We start from the raw sequence: 18,870 nt of genomic DNA on the forward strand, positions 1-18,870 counted from the left end.
TATTGTTATTACCTAAGAAAGAAAAGATACACTAAATAGAGTTACAATTATAAAGGTAACCAAAAAGTACCTAAACCTCTCTAAATACTAAAAGAAATAAATTTTAAACCATCTGTGCAAAGTTTTTTTAACTTGTAAAAACATAAAAATACAGGCTAAGTGCAGGTATTAGACATCAGTTAAGTGGACTCAGTGATTAAAAAGAAAAAACATTTTCATATTGATTCACAAAGCAAAACCTAGCTCAGTACAATTTACTAGAAAAAGAAACTACAGTTACAAGTGTAAGTAATTATAGAAGATGAAAATTAAAAGCTGGTCCAAAATATGCACTATAATTGCAAAACCCAAAAATGTGGACATCATATTTTTTATCTAAGTAGACGGAATTGTGGTGAATACCCATTAAACACAAAGGACACATAAGTGTGTCATTGCCAATACACGCTATTACATTATGAGTATTTTTGCGCCACATAAATTCAGAAAGCAACTAAAATAAAAGAAAAATAGACGTACTTAAGCAGTAATGGATAATAATGCACCTCTTTCAGACCATGAAAGATCAAGCAAAACTAAAACAAGATACAGAGAACTAAATGGCATAAATAGTTAACTCTAGTTGATGTATATTTCAAATTATAATGTCCCTTCTCACTAACAGAGTTGATTTATCTGGTACAGCAATGTGTCCAATTAAAATAGTTCTCAGATGAACTCTTACTAATGAGGTAGGAGAGTACAGAGTGGACCTTCTAGAAAAGCTCCTTAAAGACAAAAGGCAGACCCTTCCTTTTCTTCCTTATCCAGAAAAAAAAATTGGATATGATTGCTCTAGCTTTAACATCATCTTGGATCATGAAGACAAGGACAATTGGATGGTGAATATAAAAAAAGCTTGGGTTTCTAACAACTTTTTACAACTACCATACTAGCTCTGGCCTACTTAAGTCTAGATTTCTTGAAGGAAAAAAAAAACAAAAAAACTCCTGTATAGAAATGCTGTTATAGTCGGGTTTCTGTTATATGTACCTGCACTTAAGCCTACTAACTATTACCTAAAAGCAAAGAATGCCCAAGAACATTCACCAAAATTAAACATATATTTTAGGGCATACACATACACAAACCAAACTCAAGAAAACAGATGGAGGGATTGGCCTAAAGCAAGAAAAGGGTTATCTCTTCCTCTGAGACTAGAAGGATACCAGGTACATTTACAGGTAAGTTTATAGATGTGGGGCTGAAAGTCAAGGGTTTTTCCCCTCCTTCATCACCACCATTTGGTGAAATTGGAGTCAGAAATGTGTAAAAGAAATAGTTTAAGGAGATTTGTATAATTGAATAGCACTGCAGGATAAGACATGAAATTGGGAAGGCCCAGGGAAGATAATTTAGTTTGGGGGGGAGTTGTTATTGCCAGTCTTCAGATTAAAGGATCACATTTCCATTCCAGCCAGTTCTGCTACACATTAAGAGGAAAGTAAAATGGTTGGGTCCAGAGACTATAAAATTGGAAAATTGGCCTACACTGGGAAGTAAGAAACCTTTGTCAACTTGTTAGAGCATGCTTTTATGGAACAAGAGGGAGATTGGTATGTCTCAGCTAATGTTTATGCTGTAAACCAGGTCTCTGTATCAAGGACTAAAAACCTCTTAACATTAGGGAGAAAAATGAAAGAAAATATACAAATAAACGTTAAAATAAACTAGAAATTCAACTAACCATATAATAAAATGCTCTTATTTATACCTTAATGTTTGCCTCTTCATGATTTTTGCAAGTTGGAAAGTTAGTTCTAACAAATAGTTTGGCTAGCTTAGTAAGGAGGGAAAGTAGATAGAACATCAATTCATACGAGGTTATTTTGTAAGGTTTAAGCTTTTAAGAGAGCATCCCCATCTGGTGGTAGATTCACAGCAATGACAATAGAATAAGAAAGTGGATTGTGTCACCTACAACTTAGATTATGAGAGAGGTCCTGGCCAAACCTAATAACCAAAAAAAGTAGTCCTGTGATTGCTTAGTCTCCAACTTGGCAGGCTAACCAATTTTTATTTAAAAGGGTGATCTAGAATCAAGACTTAAGATTTTAATACAGTGTTTCATATATTGCAGAGATACTATCTACAAATTCTTGAGTTACATCGCTTCTGCTAAATACTGTTAATACTCAGAGGTTTATTCTCTGGACACAAAATTGAAGACTGATTTTAAATCAGAGTGTTTTGTGCCCTTCAACCAGTAGATCTCATTTGCAAGTTAATGCAACATAGAAAAACTTATCATCTACAACCTTAATTCTAGTACCTTTCTTATTTTGCTCTTCTCTGTTATAGTCTTTCTTCAACCAAGTAGATTTCTGGACCCCTAGTCTTTCTGATCTTCCAGATACTTTGATTTGTCATGTCTATTTTCATTTCAAAATAAAACTGACTAGTCCCATTGTAGTCTAGCCCGCAGGACATAAGACATCTACTGTTTTCCTGTGGATTTTAGTAGCTGTGTCACTCTTCAGCTTGTATATTTCAGTTTCTCTCATTCCTGAATAGCTCTGTTATACAGTAGCAAGGAAACTAAGTATTGGTATGGACTGAACAGATTTAAGGACCAACATGTGTTTTTGAAAACATGTCCCAAAACTCAGCTATACTTCAGCTGACCTGTGCTAGCTGTTCTGCAAGCTTCCACCATAAACCTACTGATATGGTGTGACTACCATGGAGAAGAGGCAATAAAGCAGAATTTTTGATAAGTTTTACTGTTCAGAAAAGACTGCTATTGGTCATCTACTATTACACAACAGGGGCCCTCAGTTAGGGACTGTATGGAGCTCCCTGAAATGGCAGTGAAAGCCGAGGACAACCACAGCTCTCCCACTGCACTAGCCTGTGTGGTAATAATAAAGCAAACAAGGATGTTCTCAGTGGTAAAGACTATGAGAAACTTTTCTAGGGAAGTTTCAAGCAAGGGTGTTTAAAACTAAATATTATCTTTACTAAATATTATCTCGGCTGTCACAGATTCCAAAGCAATGGTGGAATATTCTCCAAGCTATAGCAAGAGAAAGTCTTACCACTTAGAAAAATGCCACTGGTAACTCAGGGCAGGTGTTTCATGCAGTTTAGCACTAAGTATATAACTGCTACGATCTGCTATCTGTTGGTGAAGTCAGTATTTATCATAACAAAGCCGTTCACCTTGATTTCTTCTCTTCAAACTTCTTCAGGATAGATGTGTGCCCCTAAGAACACGATACAGATGTGACTCAAAACATTTTACTATTGACACAGAAAAAGATACATGAAATATATAGATAAGATATATGTATATATTATTTAAAATAAATGCAATAAAAATTTAAATATATAATTTACATATGTGTAAATATATAAATATGTAATCTCAGCTACCATGTAAGTAGTGACTTGTCCTATCTATATCAAATAACAGTAAGTGAAAAAAAGATTTTTTTTTAGAAATCATGAAATCTATTTCTATCTGCAGTTAAAATTTATATTATCTTCTATTTTTATGTTTCAGGGACTTTGAAAGCAACCACATCCACAATTTAAGAAATTTGACTTTTATTTCCTGCAGTAATTTAACTGTTTTGTAAGTAATGGTTTATCTTTTTGAAGCAATGTTACACTCTTTTTAAACAATACATGAATCATACTATTATATTATAAAACAAATCATCCACATGAACAGATGCTAGAACAAACATGCAGACTGTTTACTTGCAACTTGAAATTTTTGAAACTGAACTAGGCCTCACTGGTTTATTCTAGACTAACGCTGCCTCTTCCATGAAAGTAAAGAGTGCTATATGGCTTCCTTCAGTCTAGAAACACAACTGCCTCATTCACCATTTATTTTTTGAGAACAGTTTAGTTTCCAAACTGTAAGGTGGAATGTACCACTGGATGACAAAAGCAATGTAGCATGTCTTGAGCATTTTGGAATAGAATAGAATTGACCTGAATTGAGTAAAAAAAAAATACTGGACTGTAATTCTGATGATAAATGTATCATAACTATTTTGTGTTGGTGTATTTTATATCCAAATGTCAAACACATTTCATTTTAACAGTGGGTACTCTGGAGAAGTTGGAAAACCATCATACAGGCAATGCCATTGTGATCAGGACCAGGATAATAATTTTTCTCTAATCATGTTCACCATTCAGTGGGTCTAAAGCCACTGAAATGTTTGAACTCTTCTGCAGATTGCTGAACTCAGCAATCTTCAGATACAGGGCGATCTCTATAAGTCATGCAAAAGAGCACATTCTGTTGCATCTAAAGTTGCAAAGGAAGGCAAATCACACCTAAAAGATATAGACCAAACAGATAGCTCAACTTGTGTTTATTTCTAAAGAAACTTCTAAGTGGACTAATCATTTGTGCATTTCCTCTTGGTAAATGCTTGTGTTTTTCTGGTGACTAGAAAGTGGAGAGAGCTCAGAGTGCTGGGAGAAAATTAAAGCTGAGACAAAACCAACTTGGGCAGCTACAATCTGTCACACAAAATTGGAAGTGCTTTCAAGCTCCCCTACAAGTTAATCATGTATGCTCACGCAGGACTTAGGACATCAGGGCAGATATGAAATACAGATGCTATGGTCTCATTACAGACTGAAGATCTGAGCTGGTCCAGCTTAGATGAGACTTTCTTAGGCCATTCCACTTTCATCACACCCACATGGTTTCTATTTGGGGGCAGGCCACACAGATGTGTGCCCCTAAGAACACGATACAGATGTGACTCAAAACATTTTACTATTGACACAGAAAAAGATACATGAAATATATAGATAAGATATATGTATATATTATTTAAAATAAATGCAATAAAAATTTAAATATATAATTTAAAGACTCAAGACTCAAGAGACGACTATCGCTCTGCTCTATGTATGGCATTCAGTTTTCCCAAGAGATGAAATTTTCACTTTTTTCCCTTGAAGAGTTCTTCCTTATTTCACTTAAGAATTAGAATAATATTTTGTTATTTTCATCATGTAGAGATTTGGGAAATGTAAAGTTAAAATTAAATTGGGAAATATCTCAGACTACTTGAAAATATCTTGATGTGAAAAATGCATTTTATATATAGTTACCTTGGTTTTTGCAAAGTGTTGATCTTCTCTCTAGTAACTCATGTGTCGGCCACCTCAAGAAGTTACCATTCATTTTTCTTTTTACTCTCAGGGTAATGAGTAAAAACAAAATAAATCACCTAAATGAAAATACTTTTGCACCTCTCCAAAAACTGGATGAATTGTAAGTTTGATTAAACATATACTGATAAGAATTTTCTTTCTACTGTTATATTGCATGCTTGTTTTATATTTAAGAAGTATTTGTTATCTTATTTCTAGCATTTTTTACATATATTGTGAGTCACAAGGAATTCATAGTTTATAAAAATATGCATAAAAGAAAAATATGAAATAAGTACTCAAGGAAAGTGGGTCAAAGGAAATCTAGGGTAAAATAATAAAATAGGGCCCTCCCTGGTGGCGCAGCGGGTTAAAGCACAGCACTGAGAATCTAAAGCCACTTCCGCATGAGTTCGATCCCCGCCTGCCCCGGAGGTGACCACATGGCGCGGCAGACCTCTCCTGGCCCACCCGCTGCTCCCCTCAGCAGTGTGCTTCATAGATCTGCCTGTTCTGCTCCCCACTCTGTCTCTAGTGAAGCCTCTCACCCTCCGCATCTCTGGCCTGTACCCCAGCTCTATATGAATAAATAAATAAATCTTAAAAAAAAAAAAAAAAGCTTTCGAAGGCTTTAAAAAAATAAATAAATAAATAAAATAAAATAATAAAATAGATGCTACACCACCCTGCCCCACTATTAGAGGGAGGCTGGGATTTAGGATTCAGAGAGACCATCTTATAAAAAGACACCATTTGCTGGTTCTGTGACCAAAGGATAAACTTGAATCAGCAAGAAAATTAGACCTAGTGTGGATAATATCCCAACCTACTATATAATAGTAGAAAAGAAAGATAACTTAAAGCATCTATTTATAATGCCCTTTCTTACGAACAATGACACAGTTCCATAAAGCATTAAAATAACTCTCTGATAAACCAAATTCTTCTGATTTAAGCCCATCGTAACTGGCATTGAGAATAAAATATATGTAGAGTCACCACTAAAGTTCATATCCTTCGGTAAATATCTTGCTTTTTTAATATTAATTTCCCAGTTGGAATTTGCTAAAGTTAGGACTAGCAAGTAGTTTTGATTTTGTTTTTCTGGAAAGAATCCGGAGTATGGACAGATCTACTTGTTTTTGACAATTAGCTGAGCAGAACATTGATTTATTAGAGTGTTTCCAAAAAAATTAAAGAGCACAACTAGAGTATTTTTCTGGATACATTACCTGCATATTGAGGCAGGTGATAGGGTGTATGTGCATGAACAGGAATTTCTCAGGAAACAGTCCTATATTCTGCTTCAAAGCATCAATGATCAAGCCATTGAAACCCCAAGAATTTGCCCATAATAATTAGCCTGAAACATGTTTTGGTAAATAGTACCCATTCATCACAACATAGCAGGAAAATCTCAGTGGATATTAAAAATAAATTAGCATCTGCTATAATAATAAGTGCTAGTATCTAGTACTTGAAACAAAGCCTAAGCATGTGAGAAATTATCTCCTCATTAGTAGGGAGAGGTGCATCTAAGTCATCTGAAGTTATTCTATAACCGTTAAAATATATTTCGTCAATGATCCATATTCCTCATTTTATCCCACCTGAAACCACACTATGGGTATCAGAGGCAACTCTTCCAAATTCTAATATTCATAGTTTAGTAAGATGCGGTTTTTATGTGAGTAGTTTAACCAACAGTGAACGTGGAAAACAGACAACTTAGTCCATTGCTTTGCTGTGTTACCACAGAGCACTGCCCTCAGAAACCTTACACCAAAGCTACAGGATCAGACCATTTTGGCAGCCAATATGAGATAATGCCGAAATATTCTGCCCTTGCAGTACAGATAATTCCAGTGTTTTAACAGGCAAAAGAAATCTGCACCCAAAATAATCCACTTGTATTTGGTAATGATAGTAAATCCAAGAAAAATAATTACACCTCAAGTAATATTTCTGCATAAACAGAAAAGGGGGGAAGAATGGAGGGGAATATAGGACACAGCACATACACTAACTGAATTAGAAAACTAGATCTATTGGAACCAGATCAAATACTATCAAGCGTTTGTCTCAGAGGTACTGATGAAACAGGATAAAGTTTTTTTATATTTTCCCATTATACTCTCTTGTTTTAAGCTTTTAGACTTCTGGTAAATTAATGTAGACCCCTAACAGCATTGTTTAAAATTATATGATGGTGCTTCCCTGGTTGTGCAAGGGATTAAGTCTCAGCGCTCTGAAACAGTCCGCAGCCATTGCAGCACCAATTCAATCCCCAGCCAGGGAGCTGACCCACATGGCACAGCAGAGCAGACCTCTCCTGTCTCACCTGCTGCTCCCCTCAGTTGTGTATTTCAGTCAGTACACCTGTTCTGCTCCCACTCTGTCTCTGGGGAATCCTCTCACCTATCTTTCCCCAACATCCCTGGTCTGTACCCTAGCTCTTGTATGCATAAATAAATATTTTTTAAATAAATAAATCTTTTTAAAAAATATATGTTTGTTTCCTAATGAAATACAAATTTTCAATTACTTCCTTAGGGACTTAGGCAGTAATAGGATTGAAAATCTTCCACCCCATTTATTTAAGGACCTGCAGGAGCTCTCAAAATTGTAAGTCCGCTATTAATTTTGTCACTTCATTGATTGATTTAAGTTTCAAATTCTGATAAAATAGATATCACACAAAACTACCATTTTTTAAATATATAATTCAATGGAATTAAGGCAGTATTCATCATTGTACGACCATCACCACCACCATCCTCAGAATTTTTTTTATCTTCCCAAAGTAAAGCTCTGTAGCAAATACTGCTTTTTAGTGAGATTTCAAAAGTAGCTCAAGCTACTCAAAAAACTATTCAAGCTACTCAAAAACTACTTGAGCAGTTTTTTAAAATAATTTTTTCCTGCATTTTCTTACAAACAGGAATCTTTCCTATAACCCAATCCTGAACATTCAAGCTAACCAATTTGATTATCTTGTCAAACTCAAATCTCTGTAAGTATACACTGTGGGGACAGTTCATGATAAAACTGGTATATGCTAATAACTAATAAAGTCTGTAAGATAAGTTTTGTATATTCTTTCTTCCAAATCAAAACTTTTGTTCCCAGGATATTAGTTAAGATCCACACAAATATGAGTGCTTGCTAGACTATAAACAAATAGCTATTAATTTTATCTTACATATTTATAAATTAAAAAATTAAATAATGATGAATAATTTTATATGGTTCTATAATCACCAGAAACTTAACATTGGGTTCTTTTTCTTTGATCCACTGAAAGCATATATGCATATTCATTCCTTCATTATTTTATGGTGTTTGAGGGACAAGTAAGCCAGTTGAGAAAAAGGGGACAGTTGTACGGTGAAGGACGCAGTTGGACTTGAAATGGTGACTTTAATGAGTATGTGTATATGTTAACTCACTGTGAACAGCAAAGCATGCATTGTAATGCGATGTTATGTCAATAAAAAGTAAAAAGAATCCAAGCATTTTATTAAATTGTCTTTCATGAAAGATCATTTTATTATGCCCTGTATAACATGTTATTTAAATGATTTTTAATTTTAGCAGCCTAGATGGAATTGAAATTTCAAATATCCAACAAAGGATGTTTCAGCCTCTTGTGAATCTCTCTCACATGTAAGTAGATGTTCTTGTTCTTCACCTGGATTTTTGTCTTCTATGTGTCTACCTATATTGGCCTGTTACATTCATATCTGTTATATTCAGTCCATTAACATTTTCCCTTGACTGCTTTTTTTAAGATTTAGTTATTCGTACAGAACTGGGGTACAGGCCAGAGATGCGGAGGGTGAGAGTATTCACCAGGGACAGAGTGGGGAGCAGAGCAGGCAGATCGAGGCAGTACACTGCTGAGGGGAGCAGCGGGCGGGTCAGGAGAGGTCTGCTACGCCATGTGGATCTCCTCCAGAGCAGGTGGGGATCGAACTCATGTGGAAGTGGCTTAAGCTTCTTAGTGCAGTGCTTTAACCCGCTGCGCCACCAGGGAGGGCCCTCCCTTGACTGCTTTTATCTAAATAGCAATCAACTCAAAGTGTGATATTGGGCAGGAAGATTTTTAGATTTCCCTAGTTTGATAAGACTGTCTGAGAACCAGTGTTGAGCGAACCCACTCATTATTATACATTCTCCTTGATTCTGTTATCATTCATAGATATTGCTGTAAAGAAAGCAAGCTAGCAATTTGTACACAAATGTAACTATTTGCAGATGAAGTAAGAATTTATATAAATAACATAAATAATTGCTATAATGGAGGGAGATAAGATATATTCCTCAGTGAAAATTGTCTCTAGTATCAGCACATGATTTGAGCAAGTATACAGGGATGCAATAGCAGTTTGTCTCATTGCACCATTGGTTATGTGCTTTAGAAACATTTTCTTTAATTGAATGCATTCATATAACAGTTATTAGAATGATCTCCCTGCCATTGTAATTAATGCTCAAAAATTTAGAAGATGGCTTGTTGTAGTAGTATTTATCTTTCTTATCTTTAAACTGATATAGGACTGACAGCTTTTGTTTTCCATAATTCTTTAAACAGAACATTTATCAAAGTTTCCCTGGTTGTATGCAGCACAAAACACTGAGGTAAATTAAGCAAAACAGAGTTTATCAGAGAGAGATGAAATCATTCACAAAATCCAGTACAAAGCTAGAAGAGGAAAACTGAACTGAGTAGAAACTCTTGACAGATCCAGATGTAACAGCTGGACAAGGGATAACACTGGAATTGGCGAGCTTTTATCTTACATCATTATCACTGCATCTTTTCATACCATAAATGTCACTTATATTTTTGCCAGAGCACTTTAGAGGCACATAGGTATATGTTGAATCCTAATTTCTATGTTTATTAGAACATTTCCTAACAAATAATTTGTCTTCATTGAATATTCCTCTTTTCCTATGGTGATCCCAATACATACCTCATGGAAATTTGAGAACTTGTTCCTCATAACTACATGTTCAATAAGTGGTCTGGGTGTTGGTGGCAAAATAGCAGTTACTGATTTTCCAGTCTTAGTAAACAAGAAAGGTCAGTGCATGATAGAATTCACACCCCAAGTATTTACTGAACACCTTATTATGTGCTCACATCCAGTATGAGACAGGAATGTTAACAAGTAATTACAGCTCACCTCGTTACCTCTATCATAGAAAAGCCATAGATGCCCAGAGAAGAGAGCACCTCACCTCTCTTCTCTGAAAGTAAAAAGCAAGACGAGGGCCCTCCCTGGTGGCGCAGTGAGTTAAAGCACAGCACTAAGAAGTTTAAGCCACTTCCACATGAGTTCGATCCCCACCCCAGAGGTGACCCACATGGCGTGGCAGACCTCTCCTGGCCCACCCGCTGCTCCCCTCAGCAGTGTACTTCATAGATCTGCCTGTTCTGCTCCCCACTCTGTTTCTGGTGAATCTTCTCACCCTCCACATCTCTGGCCTGTACCCTAGTCCTGTATGAATAAATAAATAAATCTTTAAAAAAAAAAAAAAGCAAGACGAGTTACAGTAGTAGCCATGTAACTGCTTTCCAACTGTGCATTTACAGTGCTTAACTTTGTAAGCCCAGTGTTTCTAAAAGTGGATTCTCTTGATCATCTGCTAACAGCTTTTTCCTATTATAACACATGTGTAACAGCTGTATAATCACCACGCCTGCTTGCTGCTCTCACTCACACATTTTTTTAAGGGAAACCAAGTAAATGAGAATTCAACCCAAGTTAAAAGTATCCTTAACGTTTTGCATCCCTGAGTCTCATATTAAGAATTTTCCTCCATTAAGCAAAATGTAGAAAATTTAAATTTTAAATCCTCTTTCTTCCTTTTCTTTGTTTATCAGCTATTTTAAGAAATTCCAGTACTGTGGCTATGCACCACATGTTCGCAGCTGTAAACCAAATACTGATGGAATCTCATCTCTAGAAAATCTCTTGGCAAACATTCTTCAGAGAGTATTTGTCTGGGTTGTATCTGCAGTTACATGCTTTGGAAACATCTTTGTCATTTGCACTCGGCCTTACATCAGGTCTGAGAACAAACTGCACGCTTTGTCAATCATTTCTCTCTGCTGTAAGTATTTCCAGTTGAAGTTTCGATATGTGTGAAAGCATTGCTGTCACAACACAGAGTGGTAAAATTACGAGGTTTTTCAATTCTTCCCTCTTATGAGTTGGAACTGATTGTAAACTTTAAACAAAATTTAAATAAATGTATCACTTAAACATTGCTGTTAACAAAAAAATGAATTACTTTAGCAATTAAATAAATTTTTAAAACAGGAAAATTCAATCCCTATGTCCAGACTACTGAAGCTCTTACTCATTTTTTCTCTGATGGCATAATATTTTATTAAAGTGTGTAAAATCTTTTACTATGAATAGAAATGTAGCCTTTCATGGTAACTTCTTTACCATATATATGGAGAGAGCTTTGCTTTCATGGCCAGTTTACAGATATTGACTTAAAAGATTGTTGTTTTGACTGGTTTGTGCACTACTGAACTCTTTTCCATTCACAATATGAAACACTTAAGTAGGAAAGTGTTTTCAGGTAGTATTTCAATTTTTTTTTTTTAAGTTTTTGAAATGTGCTCAGAAGGTAGTATGCTAAAAGGAGACTACAAAGGAAAACAAGCAGGACACCAGTCCAGAGTATTTATAGTTTGGGTCAGATATCCTAGAACTTCTCCACACTCAAGCCAGAATCAGTCTATTCAATGGTCTACATTTTGTGTGTTCTATCTCCTACCTTACCCCACTCTCATTCAGTCTAATGTCTAATTTGCTTATTGTTGCAAGACACCTGAGAAACAGAGCTCAGAAATTGTTCTTTGTACTAACTACAAAATTTTGAGTACCCTCAACTTCTCTGGTGAAGACTCAAATGTAACTTCAGTGTTTAAGGACTAGAATCTGTCTTAAAATTTATACAGTAATATGACTTTAGGAACTTTATGTAGAATGCTTACATAGGCAAAATCTGTGATATGTAATGTTTGCTTAAAATGCAAATAAAGCAAGCAATGTATCTCCATTGACAACTGATTTTGAGTCTGGGAGAAGCTAGAGAAGATGGAAAATAGATAAGGGAGACGGTTTTCTTTAGGCCTGCTCTGGGCAAATAACTTAAGTCCCCAGTATTGACTGAAAATATTCAGGAATATTCAGAAATATTCCTGTCTTCTCATATATAGAACTCAAAGTTCACAGTCATTACTCTACCACAGTAACTTCTAGATAATTTTCTCTGGGATTTTGGATGTCCATAAATTGCTAAGCTGGAGGAGTTTCTGTGAAAGAGTTTACCAAATACAACATCCCCATCTTGGTCCCTAGCTGAATTCTCAACACAATTGTATTTTATTCATTTATTCAACAATTCTAGGTGGTAAGACCAAACAGAAAACAAAAAAAGGACAAGATCCTGCTGTCATTGACTTGCATATTTGATAGAAAAAGGAAATGATTACATAATTAGCCATGAAGGGTGCTATGAGTTGTTATCAAGGCATTATAAAGCAGCCTGTCCATAGAAGAAAAAAAAGTTACCTTCCCCAAGAAAGAAGAAACTGGCTATTTTTGTTAATATTCACAATATCACTGCCTGTTATAATCCATCACACCTACTTCTTTCTCTAAATTTGTGAAATTTACTGGTCTCTGTAGGTGCCGACTGCCTCATGGGAGTATATTTATTTGTGATTGGAGCCTTTGACCTCAAGTTCCGTGGGGAGTACAACCAGCACGCACAGCTGTGGATGGAGAGTGGCCACTGTCAGCTTGTGGGGTCTTTGGCCATCCTGTCCACAGAAGTATCAGTATTACTTTTAACATTTCTGACACTGGAAAAATATATCTGCATTGTGTATCCTTTCAGATGCTTAAGACCTGGGAAATATAGAACAATTTCAGCTCTGGTTCTCATTTGGATTATTGGATTTGTTGTGGCTTTTATTCCACTAAGCAATAAGGAATTTTTCAGAAACTACTATGGCACCAACGGAGTATGTTTCCCTCTTCACTCAGAAGATGCAGAAAGCATTGGAGCCCAGATTTATTCAGTGGCGATTTTTCTTGGTAAGACATTTTGTATTATAGGCCCTTTCATTCAAATGTTCAAATAAATCACAGTATGAATCTCATTAAGCCTTCCTTCTGCTGTTTACAAATTCTAATTTCAAATCCTCTAACCAGTTTTTCCTCTTGATGTTGGGGACAGATTCAATCAGAGTTTCCTAAAGGAATCTGTTTTTCAAAATTACTCCTTTATCTTATACTTTCCAGCCTGATGCAACTTGAATAAAAGCCCAGGCACTAAGCACTTGCATTTCATGCAGTTATCATTGCAAGCTAAGAAAAATGTATTTACCATTTCCCTTCTCCCAAAAAAGGCGAAGTCAAAGTAGCCATACATGTCTTTCATTGGCAAATAGGTCACAAATATTTTCTTTTACAAAAAAATATTGTCAGAGTATAATTCAAAGTAATTTGAATTATGAAAAAATACTAGAATAATCAATTACATAGAGCCCTACAATATTCACTTAAAAACTATGACTTGACTGTAACTTGCATTTTTTTTTTAAGATTTATTTATTTATTCATACAGAACTGGGGTACAGGCCAGAGATGTGGAGGGTGAGTGGATTCACCAGAGACAGAGTGGGGAGCAGAACAGGCAGATCTATGAAGTACACTGCTGAGGGGAGCAGCGGGCGGGTCAGGAGAGGTCTGCCGCCATGTGGTCACCTCCGGGGCAGGCGGGGATCGGTCTCATGCGGAAGTGGCTTAAGCTTCTTAGTGCTGTGCTTTAGCCTACTGCGCCACCAGGGAGGGCCTATAACTTGCATTTTTTAATTAGACATTTCATTATTACTTCACTATTTCCAATTTTTTTTAAATTTTTATTTATCTATACATACAAACTGGGGTATAGGGCAGAAGTTGTGAGGTAGGAGGTGAGAGGATTCACCAGAGACAGTCGGGAGCAGAACAAGGTGATCTACTGAAATACCCTGCTGGAGGGAGCAGCAGGTGAGACAAGAAAGGTCTGCTGTGCCCTATAGGCAAGGTCCCTGGAATAGGGATCAAACTCATGCAGCAGTGACTGGCAATAGCTTGATAGCTCTGAGACTTTAACCCCTGTGCTATGAGGAAGCCCCCTCAAATTTACTAATTTCATGACTTACAGAAATTCTTATGAAGAGCAAAAAACTCATTATGGTCTTTGTATGCTCTCCATAATAATAGCCATGAGTATGTTTTGTTTCTTTGTTTATGTTTTAAAAGAAAGTTCATATTCACTGATAATAATCTCTGTCCTAAATAGGTATTAACCTGACGGCATTTATCATCATAGTTTTTTCCTATGGAAGTATGTTTTACAGTGTCCATCAAAGTGCCATGACAGCAACTGAAATACAGCATCAAGTTAAGAAAGAAATGATCCTTGCCAAACGTTTTTTCTTTATCGTATTTACTGATGCATTGTGCTGGATACCCATTTTTGTGCTGAAATTTCTTTCATTGCTTCAGGTGGAAATACCAGGTACTTTTTTTTTTTTCCTGTAAGGAAATAATCTGTTTCTGCTATGTTTCTCTAAAAAAGGAAATTAAGATCCTTAACACAATTTGTTTTAAGAATGTTAAGTCTGCTTTATATGCACTTTACATTCTATTCATCAATAAAATGTTTACTAGGAGGAGGGAGCTACCTTAATACCTAACAGCACAATTACTAGCCTAACAAAGGAACAGTAACTCAAATAAATTACACTCAGTGTTTTGAAATTCCAATAATCCTATGTTAAAAATGACCAGAAACAAAAACAGATCAAAACAGTTATCAAATAACTAATTCCCTTTTTTCATAATTAAGAAATTTTTCTTCCTGGAATACCTACCAATTTAGATGACATTACTCCAGACTACAAAAGCTAATAAAAGAAAATAACTCTTGATGCCTAAAAAGTTAGGCTGTAAATAAAAACACAGAAAATAATGATGAGGATGAAGAGAAATTGACACAGTGCTTAGCTAGTGGAATGAATAGTACAGTTTTTAAAAAAGTACTGTAAAAAACAAACAAAACAGAGTTGTTCCTTAAAAATAGCGTTACCATATACCTAACTCAGCTATTCTACTTGTAGGGTCAAACCCAAAATAATTGAAGCAGGGATTCAAAGAGATACTTGCACACCTGTGTTCATACTAGTATGATTCACAGTAGTCTAAATGTGGAGATGAATTGTTCAGATGAATGGACAATGTGATCCATATACAATGGATTATTATTCAGCACCTAGAAAGGAAGGAAATTCTGATATATACTACACCGTGGATGGCCTTGAAGACGCTTTGCTAAGTGAAGTAAGCCAGTCACAAAACACAAATATCACGTGACCCACTCACCTGAGTCAACTGCAGAGAAAGAAAGTTTGTGAATGTTGTTTTCAGAGAAGAGGAAGAGAAACATCATACTAAGTATGACGTTTCAGTCTGGGAAGATGACAAGTGGATGTTGGTGATGGATGCACAGCCATGTAAATCTACTTAGTGAGCTTAATGCTACTAAGGTGTATTCTTAAAAGTGATTTAAATGAAAAAAATTCAAATGGTCAATTTTATGTTCTCTTCCAGGTACCATAACTTCTTGGGTAGTGATTTTTATTCTACCTATCAACAGTGCTTTGAATCCTATTATCTATACTCTCCCCCAAATTTTACAATGTGCAAAATTCTGTGAACTGTAAATAGAAGGCAAACTGTATCCATATTTTTTAATATATAAATGTATAATTTTAATTTTATCTTATGTCATGGTTAGTGATGATAGTAATTTATATTTTATATGCATAAATAGCAGAAAGATATTATCAACTGAACTATAATGGAAATCTGAGTATTTGGTAATTGCATATAAACTAGCAATTTTTAAGATGAGATTAGTTAGAGATGCTTTTACTGAAATAAATATCTAATTGAAAGCCTAAAAAGGAACTTAAGTTTAGTATATGTGATGCCAAAGTGTGCACTTTTTTAATGTGTCACAAATTTACATACCTATTTTTAAAAACATATAACTATCAGAAAAGTAATCTATGTATTCTGAGAAATACTATATGTACCACCTAGTAGTTAAAATATTTACAAAAGTATGACTTAATTACTAAGTAATAGTGTTTTCCTAAGATGGAATCATAAAAATATGTAACCACTTGGTGGAAAAATATTTCTACCTAATGGAATTATGTTGATATATTGGAGAAAAGCTACTTAGCAAAGAACCCTGTTTTTTTGCAGCACCAGCACTCCCCTCAAACACTGGCACTCTGGAAAGACATCTGGAAACACATATAGACTTGGTATTTAATTATGTAACATCGAAGGGGGAAAATTAAGACTCAAAAGGGGGCTGGGGGAGAAACATGGAAAAGGGGTTTCTACCCTCTAAACCTCCATCAACACGAAAACTCTCACTTTTCTCTTCCAGGTACCATAACTTCTTGGGTAGTGATTTTTATTCTACCTATCAACAGTGCTTTGAATCCTATTATCTATACTCTGACCACAAGACCATTCAAAGAAATGATCCATCAATTGTGGTATAACTACAGACACAGAAGATCTGTTGACAGCAAAGGAAGCCAGAAAACATATGCTCCCTCGTTCATCTGGGTGGAGATGTGGCCCCCACAGGAGATGCCAGCTGAGTTAATGAAGCCGACCCTTTTCAGAGACTCCTGTGAACTGTCACTGATTTCTCAATCAACTAGACTCAATTCCTACTCATAACTAACCCAGAGACCCATTTCTTCTCATATAATACTGTGGGTGCTTCACAGATTTGTTGGTATAAAATGAATGTCTCAAAATTGTTAACATATGAATGGCTAAAATAAATCAATTTGTGATAACATGAAGTTATTTGGGAAAAATAAGTGACTGATGAGAAGATAATAGGAAATAAGTTATATTGACAATGTATATATTAGCTATTTTGCACAGGAGATTAAGAGAAATCTATTTCGTAACCATTCATTCTTTTACTATGCATTTATTGAGTCCCTCTATGTGCACAGCACTGGGGTAAGTTCCTAGAAATAGACAGTATAGAATCTTTTCAATTTTCAAAGTTAAATTGTGTGCAACAGCTGAACACAGTCCATCTGCAGCTCCTAGTGTAAGGTAGTGCTTTCTCTGTCATGCATATCAGCAAACTTTTGAATCATGTGCACTTTAATAAAGGTTTAAGGTTTTACATTACCCAGTAATGTAAAGAAATGTGTTTGCAAAATACAGATATTTTGTTTTAAGAATCCATCGCTCTCTTCAAGTGTTTGCACTTTAAAGCCAATACAACATGTTACTTTGAAAAAAAAAAAAGGGGGGGGGACTATCCTGGTTTAAACTCAAAATGGCAGTTTTCTGTCACTTCCTACCCAGTTGTCTTTTTACTTAAATGAGCATCACCATATGGGACTGGAAAAGGAGAGTAGAAGTATTGCAGAGGATTGAATCAGAAAAGCTAGACTGAGGATAGACATAGATAAAATAGAGTTGAAAGTCCAAAAATAAACACATCCACAGTCAATTGATTTTCAGCAAAGATGCCAAGAAAATCAAATGGCCATGAACATCTTTTCAACAACTAGATATTCATTGGCAAAAGAATGAAGTGGGACCCTTGCTTTAAACTATAAATTTTAACATAAATATTAACTCAAAAATGGAATAACAATCTAAAGGTAAGAGATAAAACTCTTAGAAGAAAATTACTGTGTAGATCTTCAAAGACTTTGAGTTTGGCAAAACAGACTTTGATAGGCCAACAAAACATGAACAACAAAAGGGAGAGAATGTAAATTGGACTTCATCTAAATATTTGCAAATCATATATCTAACAAGGGTTGAATAACCAGAATATACAAAGAACATCAGCAACTCAACAAAAAAGACAAGCAGCCCAATTTAAAACTGGGTAAAGAACTTGAATAGACATTTTTTCCAAAGGAGATATAAAATGGCCGATAAGTACATGAAAAGATGCTAACCATCACTAATCTTTAAGAAAAGTCAAGTTAAACCACAGAAAGTTAACACCTACTGGGAGCGCTGCAATTTTAAAAAGACAAAAAGAAAATGTTTTGACAAAGAACAGAAAATTAAAACCTTTCTACATTAATGGTAGGAAAATAAAATGGTGCAGCCCCTCTAGAAAAGAGTTTAAAGATGGCTCAAAAGCTCATCATAGAATTACCATATAACCCCGCTATTTCACTCCTGAGTGTGCACACAACAGAATGGAAAACAAGACACTGGCTGCTGATAGACAAATATTGATTGCCGCATTATTCACGGTTGTCAAAAGATGGAAACAACCCAAGTGCCAATCAACTGATGAACAGGTAGGTAAAATGAGGCACACATACAATAGAATAATATTCAGCCAAAAGAAGGAATGAAAAGAAAATATAACTAAAATCATCGAATTCAAGCATTTTATATGAATCGATACTAGAAATGAGCACGAGCGCCCCCTATAGGTTAAGACCTAAAAAACAAATTATTTAATTTTTACTCATCTTTTGCTAAGATGCATCCCCTTATAAAAATCTTTAACTAGAAGTCTCATTGGCTTTCACTGTTT

General features: G+C 35.4%; 1 protein-coding gene across 1 annotated transcript in view; it reads left to right on the forward strand.

The window, feature by feature from the left end:
- RXFP1 (relaxin/insulin-like family peptide receptor 1) overlaps positions 1-17,452 on the forward strand; it is a 54,601-nt gene extending 37,149 nt beyond the window's left edge. Inside the window, exons 10-18 of the mRNA XM_012726761.1 lie at positions 3,545-3,616; positions 5,219-5,290; positions 7,723-7,794; positions 8,111-8,182; positions 8,764-8,835; positions 11,063-11,292; positions 12,888-13,298; positions 14,551-14,769; positions 16,714-17,452. Of these exons, the coding sequence (XP_012582215.1) occupies positions 3,545-3,616; positions 5,219-5,290; positions 7,723-7,794; positions 8,111-8,182; positions 8,764-8,835; positions 11,063-11,292; positions 12,888-13,298; positions 14,551-14,769; positions 16,714-17,015 (1,522 nt within the window). The 3' untranslated portion in view covers positions 17,016-17,452. The remainder of the gene's footprint in view (positions 1-3,544; positions 3,617-5,218; positions 5,291-7,722; positions 7,795-8,110; positions 8,183-8,763; positions 8,836-11,062; positions 11,293-12,887; positions 13,299-14,550; positions 14,770-16,713) is intronic.
- The last annotated feature ends 1,418 nt before the right edge of the window (positions 17,453-18,870 follow it).

This window comes from Condylura cristata, unplaced genomic scaffold (genome assembly GCF_000260355.1).
Source record: "Condylura cristata isolate star-nosed mole 26May11 unplaced genomic scaffold, ConCri1.0 scaffold00018, whole genome shotgun sequence".
Lineage (NCBI taxonomy): Eukaryota > Metazoa > Chordata > Mammalia > Eulipotyphla > Talpidae > Condylura > Condylura cristata.